General features: G+C 38.1%; 1 protein-coding gene across 7 annotated transcripts in view; it reads left to right on the top strand.

Moving 5' to 3' along the window:
- The window catches only part of SSH2 (slingshot protein phosphatase 2), a 255,271-nt gene that overhangs the window by 129,931 nt on the left and 107,559 nt on the right, over window positions 1-17,781 (top strand). The window contains exon 1 of one of the 7 annotated variants that reach the window (XM_053893217.1): window positions 17,440-17,746. The exons of 5 other annotated variants lie outside the window; for them this stretch is intronic. In XM_053893217.1, coding sequence (XP_053749192.1) covers window positions 17,619-17,746 — 128 coding nt within the window. In that variant the 5' untranslated portion in view covers window positions 17,440-17,618. Of the gene's footprint in view, window positions 1-17,439; window positions 17,747-17,781 lie in introns of those variants that run through there. One more of the 7 variants, XM_019429699.2, reaches the window with a different exon arrangement.

Genomic DNA, 17,781 nt, shown 5'->3' on the forward strand with positions numbered 1-17,781 from the left:
TTCATGAAATCTAGCTTTTATCCCCTCTACCGACTCAGACTGCTGCTCTTGTTAAGATCACCAGTGAAGGGGCACCTGGGTGGCTCAAGTTGGTTAAGCATCAGACTCTTGATTTCGTCTCAGGTCGTGAACTCACAATCATGAGCCTGCTTAAGATTCTCTCTCTCCCTCTCCATCTCCCCCTCCCCTGCTCACATGTACACTTGCTCACTCTCAAAAAAAAAAAAAAAAAAAAAAAAAACCCAAAAAACACTAGTGAATACTTTTTGATTCCCATTTTAAATGGCACTATTGACCTTTCTTCTCTGCAGGTTCTCACCTCCTTTGGCTTTTTATCATCATTCATTGCTGGTTCCCCTTATATCCTCTGCACATAGCTTCCCAATTGGTTTCACCAGCAAGTCTGCCCCTGCTCATCTCTTAAAAGTTAATTTTTCCCCAGAAATCATCCTTACCTCTCTTTTATTTTATAGTATAGAGTGACATTTTCAACCTTTTGGAAAACATGGAATCATTTGAAAAGCTAGTTAAAACACTAGACCTGAGGCACCTGGGTGGCTCAGTTGGTTGAGTGACCGACTCTTGGTTTCGGCTCAGGTCATGATCTCATGGTTTGTGAGTTCAAGCCCCACATTGGAGTCCATGCTGACAGTGTGGAGCCTGCTTGGGATTCTTTCTCTCTCTCACTCTCTCTCTCTCTCTCTCTCTCTCTCTCTCTCTCTGCCCCTCCCTGCTCACACTTTCTTCTTCGCTTTGTCTCTCAAAATAAATAAGCTTTAAAAAAAAAAAAAAAAAGCTAAATCTTTTCAAAAGAAAAATGTGTGCATACAACTTAATTTTGCATACAGTTTCAAGAGTGCTGATGGTATCCCATTCTCTGCTCTGTATGTTGTCCTTTGGTGACCTTATCCACCCTATTATTCATGCCCATGTGCCAAGAACTTTCACATCTCTGTATTCACCTCAGATCTCTTTTTGGTGCTTTAAACCCTTATTTCTAACTGCCTACAATCTCTCGTATATCTTCTGATTGTCCTTATTGTATTTACGAAATCTGTTTCTCATACAAAGTTTCTTTCTCTTCTTATTAAGGACCCCACCATCCACTTATTAGTCTAAGAAACTTCATATTTATCCCTGACTCTTCCCTACCCCCCATATTCAATAAATCCCTGTGTCTGTCACTTCTACCTCCTAACTGCTTACTGATGAAAGCACAAATATGAAAAGGTTATAGACTGAAATAAGGAATTAGTACAGACAGAATCATTTTAAATTAGTGAAAATAATTCTTTTTTTTAATTTCAGTATCATTAATGTACAGTGTTGTATTAGTTACAGGTGTACAATACAGTAAGTCAACAATTCTATACATTATTCAGTGTTCATCATGGTGAGTGTACTCTTAATCCCCTTTACCTATTTTACCCATTTCCCCAATCACCGCAAAAATAACTTCTTGAACAAATATCCAAGTAAGAATAGTAAGCACAGGTTTAAGGTGGATTTGGACAGACCAATCCTTTTATTCTGTGGTGATGCTATAAGGTTTATTATCTTAACATAACAATATAGAGTTTATTTTACTGGCAGGATTTATGTTAATAAAAAAATCCTTTTTTAAAAAAAAAATTTGTTTTTAGAGAAAGTGCACGAAGGGGGAGAAAGAGAGAGAATCTTAAGCAGGCTCCATGCCTGCTACAGAGCCCAACCTAGGGCTCAATCTCACAACCCTGAGATCATGATCTGAGCTAAAATCAGGATGCTTAACTTACTGAGCCACCCAGGCACCCTATGTTATTAGCTTTATAAAGGACTTTAACTCTGTATTTATAGAATCATTAAAGGCAGAAGGGGTTACATAAAGTACATATATGTGTTTTTATATCAGACTTTTCCTTTTCTGTTTACAACCCCTGCCTTCACTATAGTCTAGGCCTTTTCTTGCTTGAATTATTGCCTTCTAACATCATCTCTTTGCATCTAACTGATCCTCATGCTGATACATCCTTCACCCACCCTAAGGCATGATTCAGATTTATTCATGTCACTTTCCAACTTAAAGTCTCCCATTATTCCCCATTGCCTATAGAATGGTCTAGACTTTGTTTATGATATTTAAAAAACTTTAAAAACCGACCCCCGTTCAACTTTCCAGCTTTACCTATTGCCATTCAACCTTACAACCTTTATTCAGGCCTTAAAGAATTAGGTGCTCTTCCCTAAACATGCCTCAAAGCTAACTAGTATATGCCTTCAAGCACCAAATTAATGCTTTGTATTTATTATCTCATTCAGTACTGCTGTCAATCCCAGGGAATTATTATTGTCTGTTCTTCAGGTGAGAAAGAGGAAACCCAGAGATTAGTTACTTGCTCAAATCATACAGTACCAAACTCCAATTCAAACTCAGTATATCTTCACTCTAACTAATTAATGCCTTTCCTACTCTCTTCTGGAATGCCTTTTCCCATCCTTTTAATGTCTAGTAACATTCCATTCATCCGTTAAAGTCTATATCTCATATCACCTCCCATGGAGAGTTTTCTCTTTTCATTCATTTATCTTGTGAACTTTTACTGAGCACTTTTTGAGTGTTGGTTAAGAACCTGGATTTTAGAATTAGATGAGATGTGGATTGTCCTGGTTTTCTGATTGTGTGATTTGTAGTTTTTCTTGTATAATCCAACCCATAACGCAAGCATTGTTTTTTAGTCTCCTGTTTTGGTTTCTTTAGAGAACTTATAGATAATTGTGGCAAGAGTTAAGTACAGAATTCTACTAGAAGTTTAGCACTTTCTTTCAGTCTCTTACAGCCCCCTTAGCCACACCTAATTAAACAGCAGTTGTTAAAGTAAGTCTCCTTTATTGATTAGGCTTGTCAAAAACATTCGAGTTCATATTCTTAGAAATAACAACTTTTTATTTCTGTACATGTATGTAGTTAGTTTACATAATACTTAATTAAATTATACAATTATGATAAGAAATGCAATGGATACAACAGTTTTTAAAACAAACATGCAGATTCTTGATAAGCATGCAACTTAACTGGTAAAAGTAGAAGTGAATGGGCATCACTAGAGAGGAGTAGCCTGCTAAGCAGGAGCATCTCTGCTACTATGACAGTGTGCTTTATAGAGAGAATGGAGACTGTCAGTCCAGCAAGTCCTTTAAAAGTAGAAGCTGTTTGGGGGTGCCTGGGCAGCTCAGTCAGTTAAGCTTCCAACTTCAGCTCAGGTCATGATCTTGAAGTTCGTGGGTTTGAGCCCTGCTTCAGGCTCTGTGCTGACAGCTCAGAGCCTGGAGCCTGCTTCGGATTCTGTGTCTCCCCCTCTCTCTGCCCCTCCCCTGCTTGCACTCTCTCTCTTTCTCTCAAAAATAAATAAACATTAAGAAAAAAAAATGTTTTTAAGAAAAAAAAAGCTGGTTAGCAATTCTCACAGATTGCTGTGATGATGAAATGTGACAGAATCCATTTACATAGTTTGGCATAATGCTTAATTGAACATAGTAAATGTTCAATAAATGTTATTTACTATTACTAAGACCCATTATAACCTTTATAGAAGGGGTCTTAAGTAAAGTATTAACCAGACAGCATTGGGTGGTGATGAGTGGAGGGGAGGAATAGGCTTTTCAATTTGGGTGGACAACATCTGCAAATGCAGACCAGTAACGAGAACAGCATTCAGGGAGAACATTGAGTAGTTTGGTGAGCTGAGGGCCAATTTTTCATGTATCTCATCTGTCTCCCCTGCTTTTTTACTGTGAACTGTTTGGTATATAATTATATATCCTCATTTTTTTTTTTTTTTTGAATGCTTAGCATTAACGGTGCCTGGCAGAGTTGGTTTTCATATTTTGGTATGCCTCTGTTTATCCATCTGTAAAATATGAGCAGTAATTATAGTATATGTTCAAACATGAATTACTATTTGAAAGGACTTTGAAAGCCCTGTTGTGAAGATTCAGTATAAGAAATTTAATATTCTGTCTCCCAGTGTTCTGTTTTTATTATTATAGAGTTTTTCTCTAAAGTATTAGCACTTACCATTTCACTACTTACTAGTATGCCCATGTAAAAGTGTAAGCAGCAGTTCTTCTGTAGAGAATGCTTTAGTTTGACTGACTCAAGCCTCTTTCTTGTGACATTTTTAAAATTATTTTTTTAATGCTTATCTATTTTGAAAGAGAGACAGCAGGGAGGGACAGAGAGAGAGAGATGGAGAGAGAATCCTAAGCAGGCTCCACACTGTCAGTGCAGAACTTGACTCAGGGCTCAACGCAGGGCTTGATCTCACAAACCTGTGAGATCATGACCTAAGCCAAGATCAAGGGTGGACTGAGCCACCCAGGCACCCCACTTGTGAGATTTTTTAAGAAAAGGTCCTCGGAGCAAACAATGGCTACCTCTTATGTTTTTTGGGATGCAGAACAAAATTTGAACTCTTTGAAAAATGTGAACTTAATGTTTGGTTGAACACATCCGTCATTCAAGCAGTATCACCCAAAATAGTCCAATATCATCAGTATGGCCCTTTGGAGATGGGGTGGCTATGTAGAACTAAAATGCCTGTAAGCAGGGATTGCATTAGACAAAGATGAAATTTAACTGCCCACAAAGGTGGGTATTTGTGTGCTTTTGTTCTTTTTTTAGTGATGGGATTTTTTCTTAGAGGAATTAAGTTTTAAATGTGTATTTAGGTGCCACTTTGGATTCCATTCAACTATGAAGAGTTTCAAATGAAGAGTTTGGGAGCTATGTTTTTGTTATAATTTAACTGACTGTTTAATCATCCACCTCTGTTCCAGTAATAACTAGAATAAATTACTCATGGTAATAATATAAGAAAAAAAAAAGCTTTCCTTAATTGTAATTCATTCAGTGTTAGCTAAATCTGTCACCACACTCTCACTCAAAGCCCCAAATTTATTTTCTATGACACTAAAGGGACTATAATTATAAGTGGTTTTCAGCAATCAATAAATTACACTAAGGACTTTATTTTTAACAGCCACTTATTATATCTTCCTATTTGCTCAATTTAAAAAATCAGCTTGGACATATTTTTAAATTTAATTTTAACCTAAATGATTAATTGCAAGAAGTAATTTAAAAATTTTTGTTGTTGTTGTTAGAGGAACGCCTGGGTGGCTCAGTCGGTTAAGGGTTCAACTTCGGCTCAGGTCATGATCTCCTGGTTTGTGAGTTCGAGCCTACATCAGGCTCTCTGCGGTCAGCATGGAGCCTGCTTTGGATCCTCTGTCCCCCCCATCCCCGCCTCTGCTCCTCCCCTGCTTGCACTCTCTCTCTCTCAAAAATAAATAAAACATTAAAAAAGTGTTTTGTTAGAGTTTGGGTTAAGGCAGTAATATCTCTCATTTCCCAAAACTGAATTGCTATTTTTTTTTTTTTGAATTGCTATTTTTAACTCAACACAATCCTTTTCCTTAAAGACCTTCCTTTTGAAAGGTAGTATTCTACAATTGAAACAGTCCACATTCAAGCTTAGTTTTCTCTGAATCTATTACTTTACCTATAAAATTATGAAAACATTATCCTCAAGGAGCAATTACTATTAAAATTAGCCCACTTAAAGTGAAGTACCCCACAAACAAATAATAAATAATGCAATTTCTGGCATTTTAGAATGACACCCAAACCAAAAGGCTTATATTCCATTGTTTGCAGTTATGTGAAAAAAGCACTGGTATTGGAGTTAGGAGATGTGTTTGTATTGGTTGCATGACCTTAGATTCATTCCTTGAGACTTAATTTCTTCTTCCTTAAAAAAAAATTAGCATGCTTATTATGGGGCATAAGTAATATACAAATATGAAAATACGTCAAACAGGCAAAGCACTGCATGTTCTATCACAGTGGTATTTTTATCATTAGTGAATCATTTGTTATAGTTCTTCCTGTGGTCAGTTTGTAACAGAGCATTTTCCTAAAATAAGAGTTCATTTAGAAGGTTTATAAAGGGGGACTACAAAAATCTTTTAAAAACTTTTAAAAGTATTTCTCTTCTAATTATTAATAAACTCATTTTATTAGGGATGCTTATCAATCATAAGTAGTTTTCCAGCTCTGGGCTTAAATCATGGTGAGAAAGGGATTATAAAATCATTTCAGATCATTTCATGAACTCCCTAGTAAAGGATGGAAAAGCCAAAGCTGAAATAACTGCTTCACGAGAAGTGGCTATGTGAAGATAAATCTTAGAGGGACTGGTCTTTTTTTTTTTTTTTTTGTTAGATACCATAAAGCAAGAGCTTAAACAGTAATTAGACTAGCAAGCCTAATTACTGTTTCCTATAACTATACTAGATTCTTAAGTATCTGAAACCAGTTGATATTATTCTTCACTGAGACTTAGGAGCTATATAAACAGAGAAAGGGGAAAGGGCTCATTGAGAAGTTTACAGGGGGCTTCAGTTGTGATGTTTTATTTCTTAAATTCTGAAGAGTAAAATGTTAGAATGTGATAGTACTGTCTATTGAGTATCTGGCTGCTTGTTATCCTCTCCGTTCTTTGCTGTATGTTTGAAATATTTCACAATTAAAAATTAAAAGATTTGCTACTTAGTTTTGTTTTCCCCTGGCAAAGTATTTTTCACTTCACTTAAGATCCATTGTCCAGTTGGCCTTACAGCTGAGGTGGATTGAATAGAATCTGACAACCCCATATCTTTTCTCAGTTGATGCACTAGCTAAAGAATGATACAATGTACCCCCCTTTCTACTAAGGATTAAGGAGTATAACTTTTGCATACTTCTTGGTTTTTACTAACCCAAAGAGAAAAAAAAAAAAAAAACTTCCTGTATTGTATTTAAATTCCTTGAAGATATTTGACATGGTTTTTGAAAAGCGTATAATTGTATCAGTATGTGATTTTGCATGTTCACCTGATTTTAGAAAAGAAAGACATGGAAAGTGAAATATGGCCAGGGAAGCTGATACATGAAAGCTTGAAGAGATAATGATGCTGCTCAGCCAGGGCCTAGAAACTTGACCAGTCTAAACAAACTGCATAGTACTAAATTGCTTGTGAAAGGGCTGAATCAATCCTGCTGCGATTTGAACTTTTGGCTCCTGAAAGTCTAGGACAAGCCTGAAAATAAAAATAAAGCCCTTACCTAACTGGGTTGTGTTCCAGGCCCTCTACTGGATTCTCTGATGAAGGAAGCATCTATCTATCAGAAAAGAAAGACAGCAGGAGAAAAATGAGGCAGTGAAAAGGAGTCTTATGCCAGCTTATACCTATACCAGCTGTGAGGGAGATCACTAATGTATTGATTCCTTCAGGAAATGTTTATCTAGAGCCCTAAGAAAACTACAGCAGGGTGTGGTATAAGGTTGGATCAACCAACCAACCTAGCACTGTGCTAGGCTCTATGAAGACCACCAGAGAGAGTTACTGTGTCTGATTTGCTCTCACAAAAGATAAGCTATATGGCATAAAAGAGAGAGTAAAAACCTTGAATAATGATATAGATTATAAATTCCAAAGAAACTAGAAAAGTGTCATAGCATACTATGAACCAGGAATTGATCATTGGACTTAACCAGAAGACCTAAGTTCATTTTTTAAAATGTTTGTTTGTTTGTTTGTTTGTTTGGAGAGAGAGAGCATGCACATGCAAGCAAGGGGCAGGGGAAGGGCAGAGAGAGGGAGAAAGAATGCCAAACAGGCTGTGTGCTGTCAGCAGAGTGTCCAACGTGGGGCTTGATCTCTCGAACCATGAGATCATGACCTGAGCCGAAATCGAGTTGGACACTTAACTGACTGAGCCACCCAGGTGCCCCTAGAAGAGCTAAGTTCAAATCCAAGCTCTGACACGTGCTATGTAAACTTGGGCGGGTCGCCTAATTTCTGAGCTTCAGTTTCCTCATCTGTAAAATGAAGCTGATAATCCCAGCTAGCTCTGCTTAGCTATACACAGGATTGTAATGAGAATCAAGTGAGGATAAATGTGAAAACCCTGTAGAGTTTCTAATTATTGAAAAAGCTGAGAATTGAAACTAGACCTTGAGAGATAGGTTTTATATGGATAATTTGAAAGACTAGATGAAAGTGGTCTCAGAGAGGGACAACTTGAACAGAGAAGAGAATGAGACTCAGATACAGGAGGACAGGATAGAAACCACCTAATAATAGCAAAGATTTATTTTGGGAGAATGGGTAAAAAATAGTTACACTGATTGTGTCTGAGAAGGAATGGAATTGTGGGTAACATGCCATAATGACTGAATTATGGTAGGATTTAAATTAAGGAGGATCTGGAGGCCCGAAGGAAGAGTTTGGACTTGTTCTGAAAGGGAATAAGGAACTATTTGGGGATTCTGAGTAAGGAACTATTATAAAAGTACTTAACTCTTAAGTCATTTTGATAGTATCTTAGAAAGTGCCTGACATACAGCTATTCAGGATTAGTCCAACTGAATTCAGTCAGTCTATCAACAACATATAGGATGAATTAGACACATTTGCACCTAGAGTCTAAGCTTCTTATCACCTAGATATTAGTCTGGTTCATGTTTTTCTTTAACTGTCACAACGAATGATAATACCTGCCTAGCTAGTAGGTTTATTTCAAACATCAAATAAGATGATGATGCCATTATTATCCACAAATACATTAAATGCCTCCTTCACGTAGGATACCATGTAAAGAAACGAGGGAAACAAAATGTAGATATGAATGCCTTAGAGAATCTTGTGATGAATATTAGTTTGAATTCAGAGTTCTGAGGAATTTGGTAGCAAGAGGATGGTATACAACAGCCAAAAGATGTACTATATTTAATATTAGGTTAGGTCCCTATTATTGTCAGGACCTGCTAGACATAGCTAGGATCAAATAGAGGAGAAAATACCAAGTGCAGTCAGGTAAGTAAGGTCTCCAGGAGTCCTTCCCGTTGGCAGTAGAACTTTTCAGACTTAACCTGTTCTGTAGTGAACCTCCATCATCATGGAGACAGTGTAGAATACTGGTTTAAGGAAACAGGTTTTGGAACCAGAATAACTGGCTGGGGTCAAAATACTGCTATCTAACAGTAAGCAAATTATTCAATCTCTCTGAGCCTCATAAAGATAAGAATAGAATCATAGAGTTGTTTGAGAGAATTAAGTGAGATACTGCATGTAAACTCTTAATAGAGGATCTGGTACACAGTGAACGTTAGCTCAACAAATGTCAATTAATGTTTTTATTTTCAAGACCTCCTCAACTCGTCTAGCCTCCATTTTTTGTTATTCCCCGATTCACTTTCTATTTTTCTATCTCTTGTTTCACCCCATTCCAGGACACTGAAGGCCACATTTGGCTCATTTGCCTACAGTATGTTCTACAACATTAGCATCAACAAGATCCTTAAATATCTTCTGAATTTAAAATTGTATTATCTTCAAAATAGTTTAAGTATTACCTATATTTATTATAGTCTAAGTAATTCTTTGAAATCAATGATCCTTAACATAGTTTTTCCTTATATTTTTCTTTAACATTTTTTAAATTATTTACATTTATGTAAATTTTAAAAATTAACATATTTTTCTTTTTTTTTTTTTAATTTTTTTTTTCAACGTTTTTTATTTATTTTTGGGACAGAGAGAGACAGAGCATGAACGGGGGAGGGGCAGAGAGAGAGGGAGACACAGAATCGGAAACAGGCTCCAGGCTCTGAGCCATCAGCCCAGAGCCTGATGCGGGGCTCGAACTCACAGACCGCGAGATCGTGACCTGGCTGAAGTCGGACGCTTAACCGACTGCGCCATCCAGGTGCCCCAAAAATTAACATATTTTTCTTTATAATTTACTCTATTTTTCTAGTTTCTCTCTTTAAGCATGTGTCATATATATACATATATGTATGCATATATACATATATATACATATATGTATATATATATGGTTTTTCTTAATGTAGTATATAAAAGATAGGACGTAGAAGAGGATCTTGGACCCTGAGTTAATTTAATAGCTCACAGGAGAGAGCCAAAGCATAAGAGACTGTTAAAAACTGAGAACAAACTGAGGGTTGATGGGGGGTGGGAGGGAGGGGAGGGTGGGTGATGGGTATTGAGGAGGGCACCTTTTGGGATGAGCACTGGGTGTTGTATGGAAACCAATTTGACAATAAACTTCATATATTGAAAAAAATAATAATAGCTCACAGGAGAGAAGGCGCTAAGGTTCTATGGGAAAATAAAAAACTAAACCTTTTAGGAGGGCAATTTGATCATATCTACCAATTCCTAAGATGTTTAAAATATTTTAACTGCCAATTCCACCTCTAGATGTAAATCCAAGAAATATATTCACATGTATGCATACAGACATGTTCATGGTGATATTGTATGTAATAGTAAAAATTGTAAACAACCTAAATGTCCATCAGTAGTGGACTGTTTAAATAAATTATATATAATTATAAAATAAAACACTATGAACTCCTTTAAAAGAATGAGGCAAATCTATATACACATAGAAAAACGTCTAAGATGTGGTGATAAGTTTGGGGGGGGGAGCAAGAAGCAGAATAATATGTATAATATATATAATTCTATGTTTGTGTGCATGTGTGTTTCTAAAAGGGCAGCTTCAATATATTAACATTTGCATATGCAAGAACATTTCTGGAAATATTAACAGCAATCCCTGGGAGTAGGACGATGGGAATGAAAGAGTGACTTTTATTTTACCTTTCCGAATACTGAAAAAAAGTTTTAATAATTCAGCATGTATTTTACTTTTTTTAACTAGTTTTTAAAAAACAAACTGAACAGATAGAATGGGGATGAAATGGTTAAATGTTTTATAAGGCGTGTTGGATGTGAAAAGTGATCTATAAATGCCTATTATTTTTACTAAACAATAGCACGTGGGGCTTTTGTAACCTGAAGAAAGCAGCATTTCAGCATCTTTTCCTACTGGAGCATATGGTGGTTAAGACCATGGGGGTGAATGCCTTAGAGATTGCCTCTCATGGAGTTGATATGCAGATCTTTTCAGTATTCCCATTGCTCTTATGGTGGAAAGTTCCATGGAAAGGACTAGAAGGGTTCAGTGACATTGCTCTATCCAGTGTTTAAAACTATTGTCAGATACTCTTTTAAATAAAACTATTAGCCACATGGTGATTGCAAAATGATTGCTTTTAAGAGCCTTTGTTTACAGAGTTTAGTTTATTGTATTGTATGAAGAGTGCCTTTGACTAAGTGTAGTGAGATACCTCTTGGTGCTGTCTGGGCAACAAGTTTGGAACTTGTGTGTATTATCTTGAGAGTTTTATCCTAGCGTTTTACAGATTAACAGGAGACAGAATGTTGTGCTACTCCAGGTAACAGGCTTTTTGTTTTGTAACTCTTTAAAGTGTTGGTTTTCTCCCTTTTGACACTCAGGGGATTAATTTACTATTAATTTCTGTAGATACACCCTTAGAGAAAACATAAAAATACAAATAGGTCTTCTGACAGGTACAATCATATTTCTTATGACTAGGTATTTTTTAAATAAAGTTAATAAGGTAATACTATTATTTCAAAGGTTATAAATACAAAACTGTAGTGAACACTGCAGATCTCACATTACTACAGAATGCAATATTAAGTTAATGTAATTAGCTACCTAGCAAACAATAATAGTGAAGACTCCTGGAAGAAATAGTGTGGTACATTGGCGAAATCTGTATGTATGTTAATTTTCATTCATTCTTCAACTTCTCATCCCAAATACAAACAAATACGGCTAGCTTTCTGTTAGCCCATTGGATAAAGTCACTAGAATCTATAACTCTGACATCAGACTCACTGACATTTTAATGCTGCCCACCCCGCTTTAGCTATTTTTCAGACTATATTTCATAGAAGATTATTTCTAGTCAACATCTTAATTTCGTCAGTGCATAAATTAAAATGTACAGTCAACTTTACCTCAAGGCTGCCAGACAGACTTCAGAGTCCCCCTGCCCACTCCCAACACACACACACACACACACACACACACACACACACACACACACACACACACACCACACAGCTTTCTTAATGACCTGAAGAAAGGCACATAGGTCTTTTCCCTATTAAGAATTTTTACCTCAGAGAAACAACCAAAAGATCAGATAAATGGAGGAGTTAGAGAAGCAAAGAAACTTAAAAATAAAAAAGATTTAGGGGTGCCTGCCTGGCTCAGTTGGTATAACATGTGCCTTTGATCTTGGGGTTGTGAGTTCAAGCCCCACATTGGGTGTAGAGATTACTTTAAAAATAAAATCTTGGGGCGCCTGGGTGGCGCAGTCGGTTAAGCGTCCGACTTCAGCCAGGTCACGATCTCGCGGTCCGTGAGTTCGAGCCCCGCGTCAGGCTCTGGGCTGATGGCTCAGAGCCTGGAGCCTGTTTCCGATTCTGTGTCTCCCTCTCTCTCTGCCCCTCCCCCGTTCATGCTCTGTCTCTCTCTGTCCCAAAAATAAATAAAAAACGTTGAAAAAAAAATAAAATCTTTAGGGGTGCCTGGGTGGCTCAGTCAGTTGAGCGTCCGACTTCGGCTCAGGTCATGATCTCGCGGTCCATGAGTTCGAGCCCCGCGTCGGGCTCTGTGCTGACAGCTCAGAGCCTGGAGCCTGATTCAGATTCTGTGTCTCCCTCTCTCTCTGACCCTCCCCGTTCATGCTCTGTCTCTCTCTGTCTCAAAAATAAATAAACGTTAAAAAAAAAAAAAACCCATTAAAAAAAATAAATAAAATCTTTAAAAAAATAAAATAAAAAGATTTATTACAGCCATGCACTCTGATCTAAGATTGTTCTTTGGAGATTCCAACTCTCTGATTTTATTCCTGAAGGGCAATCTCCTCCTCAACCTTTCTCTTAGCTCTCTTAAGTTTATAGAGCCCTTAAGTCCAAAGAGTAGATTTTTGTGCCACTCTTTTACACTTTACATGTATTAACTTAATTAATCCTTGCAGTAACTTCATAAATTAGGGACTAATACTGAGCCATAGATTAAATAACTATCCAAAATACACAGCTAATGGTGACACTAGGATTCAAACCCATCCAACTAATTCCAAGGCTAGGATTTTTTTCCAAGTATAATTAACATAGTTTTATATTAGTTTCAGGTGTACAATATAATGATTCAACAATTCTTTAAATTTCTCAAGGTTCATCAAGATAAGTGTATTGTTAATCCCCTTTATTTCACCCATCCTCCCCCACCCACCTGCCTTCTGGCAACCACCAGTTCTCTGTATTTAAGAGTCTAGTTTTTTGTCTCTTTTTTCTTTGTTCATTTGTTTTGTTTCTTAAATTCCACATAAATTAAATTCACATGAGTGAAACCATGATATTTGTCTCTCTCTGACTTGTTTCTCAATCTTATTCCCTCTAGCTCTATCTATGTTGTTGCACATGGCAAGATTTCATTCTTTTTTATGATTAAGTAATATTCCATTTTATATATAAAACCAAGATTGAGATTTTTAACTGCTGGGCTCTACTGCTTTCATCTAGATGACTGTTTATCTTAAGTGGATTAAATGTATTTTTCAGGACTTCTAAGCTGAATGATATTCCTTTCCTACGGTTCCTAACTCTCACAAAAACAGATTTGGGGACCTTTCCTTAGGGTTTTATTATCCCATTTTACAGATGAAAATAAGTGACTTAGCCAAAATCTTAGTTTATTAAGTGGCCATGTTAGAACTAGAACTTAGGTCCTCTCTGGTTTCTGGCCTACTGCTTTTGGCACGTTACACTGTCACTTTTTAGTTCATTAGCTACCTTCCCTTCAAGTGATCCACCCATGATGAAATTTTGTTACAGCAGCAAAAACATGCCTACATCCTTCACTCACACTTAAGTGCACTTTCATATCTGTCCTGGAATACCGATTGATCAACAAGTAAGTCTCTGGTTTTACAGTTTTACAGTGTTTGTATCTTATGGAGAGACACATGAAGGCATAGTAATGGAAGTACTGATGGATACAAGAGACATCTATTACTTTAAAATTTTGTTAATGCTTTTACCATATAATTCTATAAAAATTTAATCTGGTCATAGCTGATGCTATCAAGAGCCAGATTAACATTATAGAATATTCATATTTCTGAGCCTTGAAATGGTCAGCAAATGACATGACAAAATTTATTTTAAATCTTCTAACTCAAACAAGAGTGTGAAGAAATGCAACAATTTTTCTTCGGGGCCTTTGTGCACATTTTTAAAAGCCCCTTTGGACTTCATGTGGAGTAGAAAACTAGCTTCATTTATTTCACGTCGCTCAGTCTAATTTAGAATCATTTTTGAATTCCTAGAAGCTTGGGTACAGAGAGCTTGCTCCCTAGAGCCTTGTTTTCTGACAGTGTAGAGTAAAGGATTAAATTGAGCTGAAACTAAATTGATTGACATTTTGACACTCTGCAGATTGTGAAAAGAAAAGGAATTTGTTAAACTTTTAAAACAGTAGCAGAAAGATCTATTCCCTTAAAGGTACCTCACTTTGCAAAGATGATTCCATTTTTTTCTTAAAAACCTATGAGGCACGTTGTAGCACTTTCCCAATTTCCTATATTACAGTTTAAAGCAAGAATTTAACTTTGAAAGCTTTTGAAAAGGCCTAGATGGGGGTGTTAAAATAGACTTCACTGAAAAGGCACTGGCAGAGGTCTTTTGAGGGGAAACAAAGGACTATGCACTTCTGGAGTGTCACTATAGGAACCTATCTATAAAAGACAGATATACATATTTATGAAATCCTTATCTTTAGCGTTTTTTAAATGCCAGAGATATTAAGTGTGAATTGAGTAAGATACATTTCCTGCTGACTTCTTTTTCAGACAGATACAGATGACATTCCATCGTCTTCCGTAAGCAGCATCAGTTAGTATTGACTTCCATAAAATCCCATCTCTGCTGTCATGAAAGGAACTGGACTCACCTTAACAGTGCTCTTCTAAAGAGCCTGCTGCGTTTTGTTTTTTTTTGTTTTTTTTTTTTTTTTTGATCACTGCCAGGAGGCTATAATAAATTACAGCCTGGAAGAAGTTTCAAACTGGCAACTTTGCCAGATATTTAAAGCAATTTATTTTGGGGTGTATCAGCAGATTTTTTTTTTCTTACACTGCCATTTGGGTGCCTGCTGACACAGCCTGAATAAATCTTTCAAACATTTTCCTTACCAGAGGTGGATGAAGACGATGATGCACTGGACTCCAGACCTTTCATTAACTCTTCACTTGCCAACTGGTTCTTTCCTATTATCAGATCCATAGGAAACTTAGATCCTATTTCCAGTATGAGTTTGCAATATTTCAAATCCCTGGGCAACAACTTTAAGGTTTTTAAAAAAAATCTTTATTTATTTATTTTGAGAAAGAGTGCAAGCATGCGCGCCCACATTGGCACAAGCTGGGGACCAGCAGAGAAAGAGAGAGAGACAGAGAATCCCAAGCAGGCTTTGCGCTGTCAGCTCAGAGCCTGACTAGGAACTTGATCCCACCAACCATGAGATCATGACCTGAGCCAGAATCAAGAGTTGGACACTTAACCATCTGAGCTACTCAGGCACCCCACCAACTTTTAAGTTTTATGGAAGGATAAACTAACAAAAGAGTTTCTGGTTTTAGAAATAGAATGTATAATTTAGATTGATTATTTAATTACTAGTATTTAGAAAATTGCCAAACCTCCCAATAGAAAAAGAGATCTGAAAAATTGTATATATAAAACAAAGACACATTTTGGGGTGCCTCACAGTTCTTGAGTTCCAGCCCCACGTTGGTCTCTGTGCTGACAGCTTAGAGCCTAGACCTGCTTTGGATTCTGTGTTTCCATCTCTCTCTGCCCCTCCCCCACTCGTGTTCTCTCTCTCTCTCTCTCTCTCTCTCTCTCTCAAAAATAAGTAAACATTAAAAAAAAATTAAGGGGCGCCTGAGTGGCTCAGGTTAAGCGACCAACATCAGCTCAGGTCATGATCTCTTGGTTCGTGGATTCGAGCTCCAGGTTGGGCTCTGTCCTGACAGCTCAGAGCCTGGAGCCTGCTTCTGATTCTGTGTCTCCCTCTCTCTGCCCTCCCTGCTTGCTCTGTCTCTCTCTCTAAAATAAACATTAAAAAATAAAAATTAAAGACATATTTCTTCTTGATTCTAGCATATGTTGAGTCTTAAAGTGACTTCTTCCTCATTTTAGTCTCTTTTGTCTGGTAATAGGATAGTGAAATCATTTTTTAAAATTATTAATTTCCAGCTCTAGAACTCCTGACAGTTCTATTGATATATAGTTTAGTCAAGTATTCAAAAAGCATAAAATGCTCATACCTGAAAATATTTGTTCTGATGAAACTGGAAGGGCAAGAGGTGAGGGAGCTAACTTTTACTGAGTGCCCACACCAGGTCAGCCCCTTTTGTAAACCACTATATAGCATGCAGGAGAGAAAAGAGATTTTCAGTGAGTTGTTAGCAACATTGATAAAGGATTAAACTCATGAAGGCATCAGGGTATATAGGGTTGGTGGGAAAAGCCCAACCTAGATCAGAAGTCATAAAACTAGGGTTCCTATCTAAGTGATGTCACTTACAAATGAGGTTATCTGGCTAGACCCTTTATATTTATTTCCACATCTGTAAAGTAAGGTTATATTCTCTAGCCTGTCTCCCTCTCCTAGATCATCTGGCACAATAGCTATCTACCACAGCTGCGTATTGGAATCACCCGGGGAGCTTTGAAAAAATATTGATGTTTAGGATCCCAACTTCAGGAGACTCTGATTTGATTGGTCTGTGGTGTAGCCAGGTATTGGAGTGTTTAAAATCCCCACAGGTGATTCATATGTGCAGCTAACGGCTATGAGTCCTTGGTTTGGAGGATGGTTAGGAAAGCCTTTTATAAATTTATTTACAAGGGTTAGCAGATGTTATCGACAATGTAAATAGGTTTTTTCCCCATTATAACTTCAGATGTTTTGCTTTAAAAAAAAAAAAAAATTAGTTTATTACCGAATTTCCCTAGCCCTTAACACCTAGAAAACCGCTGGTAAGTATTCGTTACATTTGTTAATGTACGACCTTTTATTAAAGTTTTAAGATCATTTGAAAAATGGGACTTGAGGTTCAATGTATAGAGCCGTTCAAGATAAGCAGGACCTTTCTGTGGAAACATTCCCAAGAAACGCGAGCCTTTCTTGCTCACCCCAGGCTCGCTTCACTCCTTCACACGAGCCGCGATGTCTTCGTGCCGACCCTCGCTCGCTCGCCCGCCGAGAGGCACGCAGCGTGATCCGGTGGGTGCCACGAGCTCAGGGGCGGAGCGCCCGAAAGGGCCGACCCTCTCTGCTCCTAGGACTCTCCCCGCCCGCTCGGCTCGGCCCGCCCCGCCGCAGCGCCCCGCCCCGGACGCGGGTTGGGGTGGGATGTTGGTGGCGCCCGGCCGCCGAGACTCCACAGCCGAGCCCTAGGGCTGCGGCGACTGCCTCCGTGCGACCCGGCGGGCCCAGTTTGGACGCGGGGATCCCGAGCTGCCCGCGCCTCTGGCCCCGCGGAGCCCTACGCGATCGCCTCGTGCCCGAGCCGGGAGGGGCCAGGATGCGGAGCTGTGCGCCTTGAGCTGGCCTCATGACCCTGAGCACGTTGGCCCGCGAGAGGAAGGCGTCTCCCGCCTGCACCTGCAACCTCGGTAGCCCCGACATGATCCCTTACTTCTCCGCCAACGCGGTCATCTCTCAGAACGCCATCAACCAGCTGTGAGTTCGCGGCGCGCCCTCCCGCCCTCCGCGAA

Source organism: Panthera pardus, unplaced genomic scaffold (genome assembly GCF_024362965.1).
Source record: "Panthera pardus isolate Hobbes unplaced genomic scaffold, ASM2436296v1 HiC_scaffold_3, whole genome shotgun sequence".
Classification (NCBI taxonomy): Eukaryota; Metazoa; Chordata; class Mammalia; order Carnivora; family Felidae; genus Panthera; species Panthera pardus.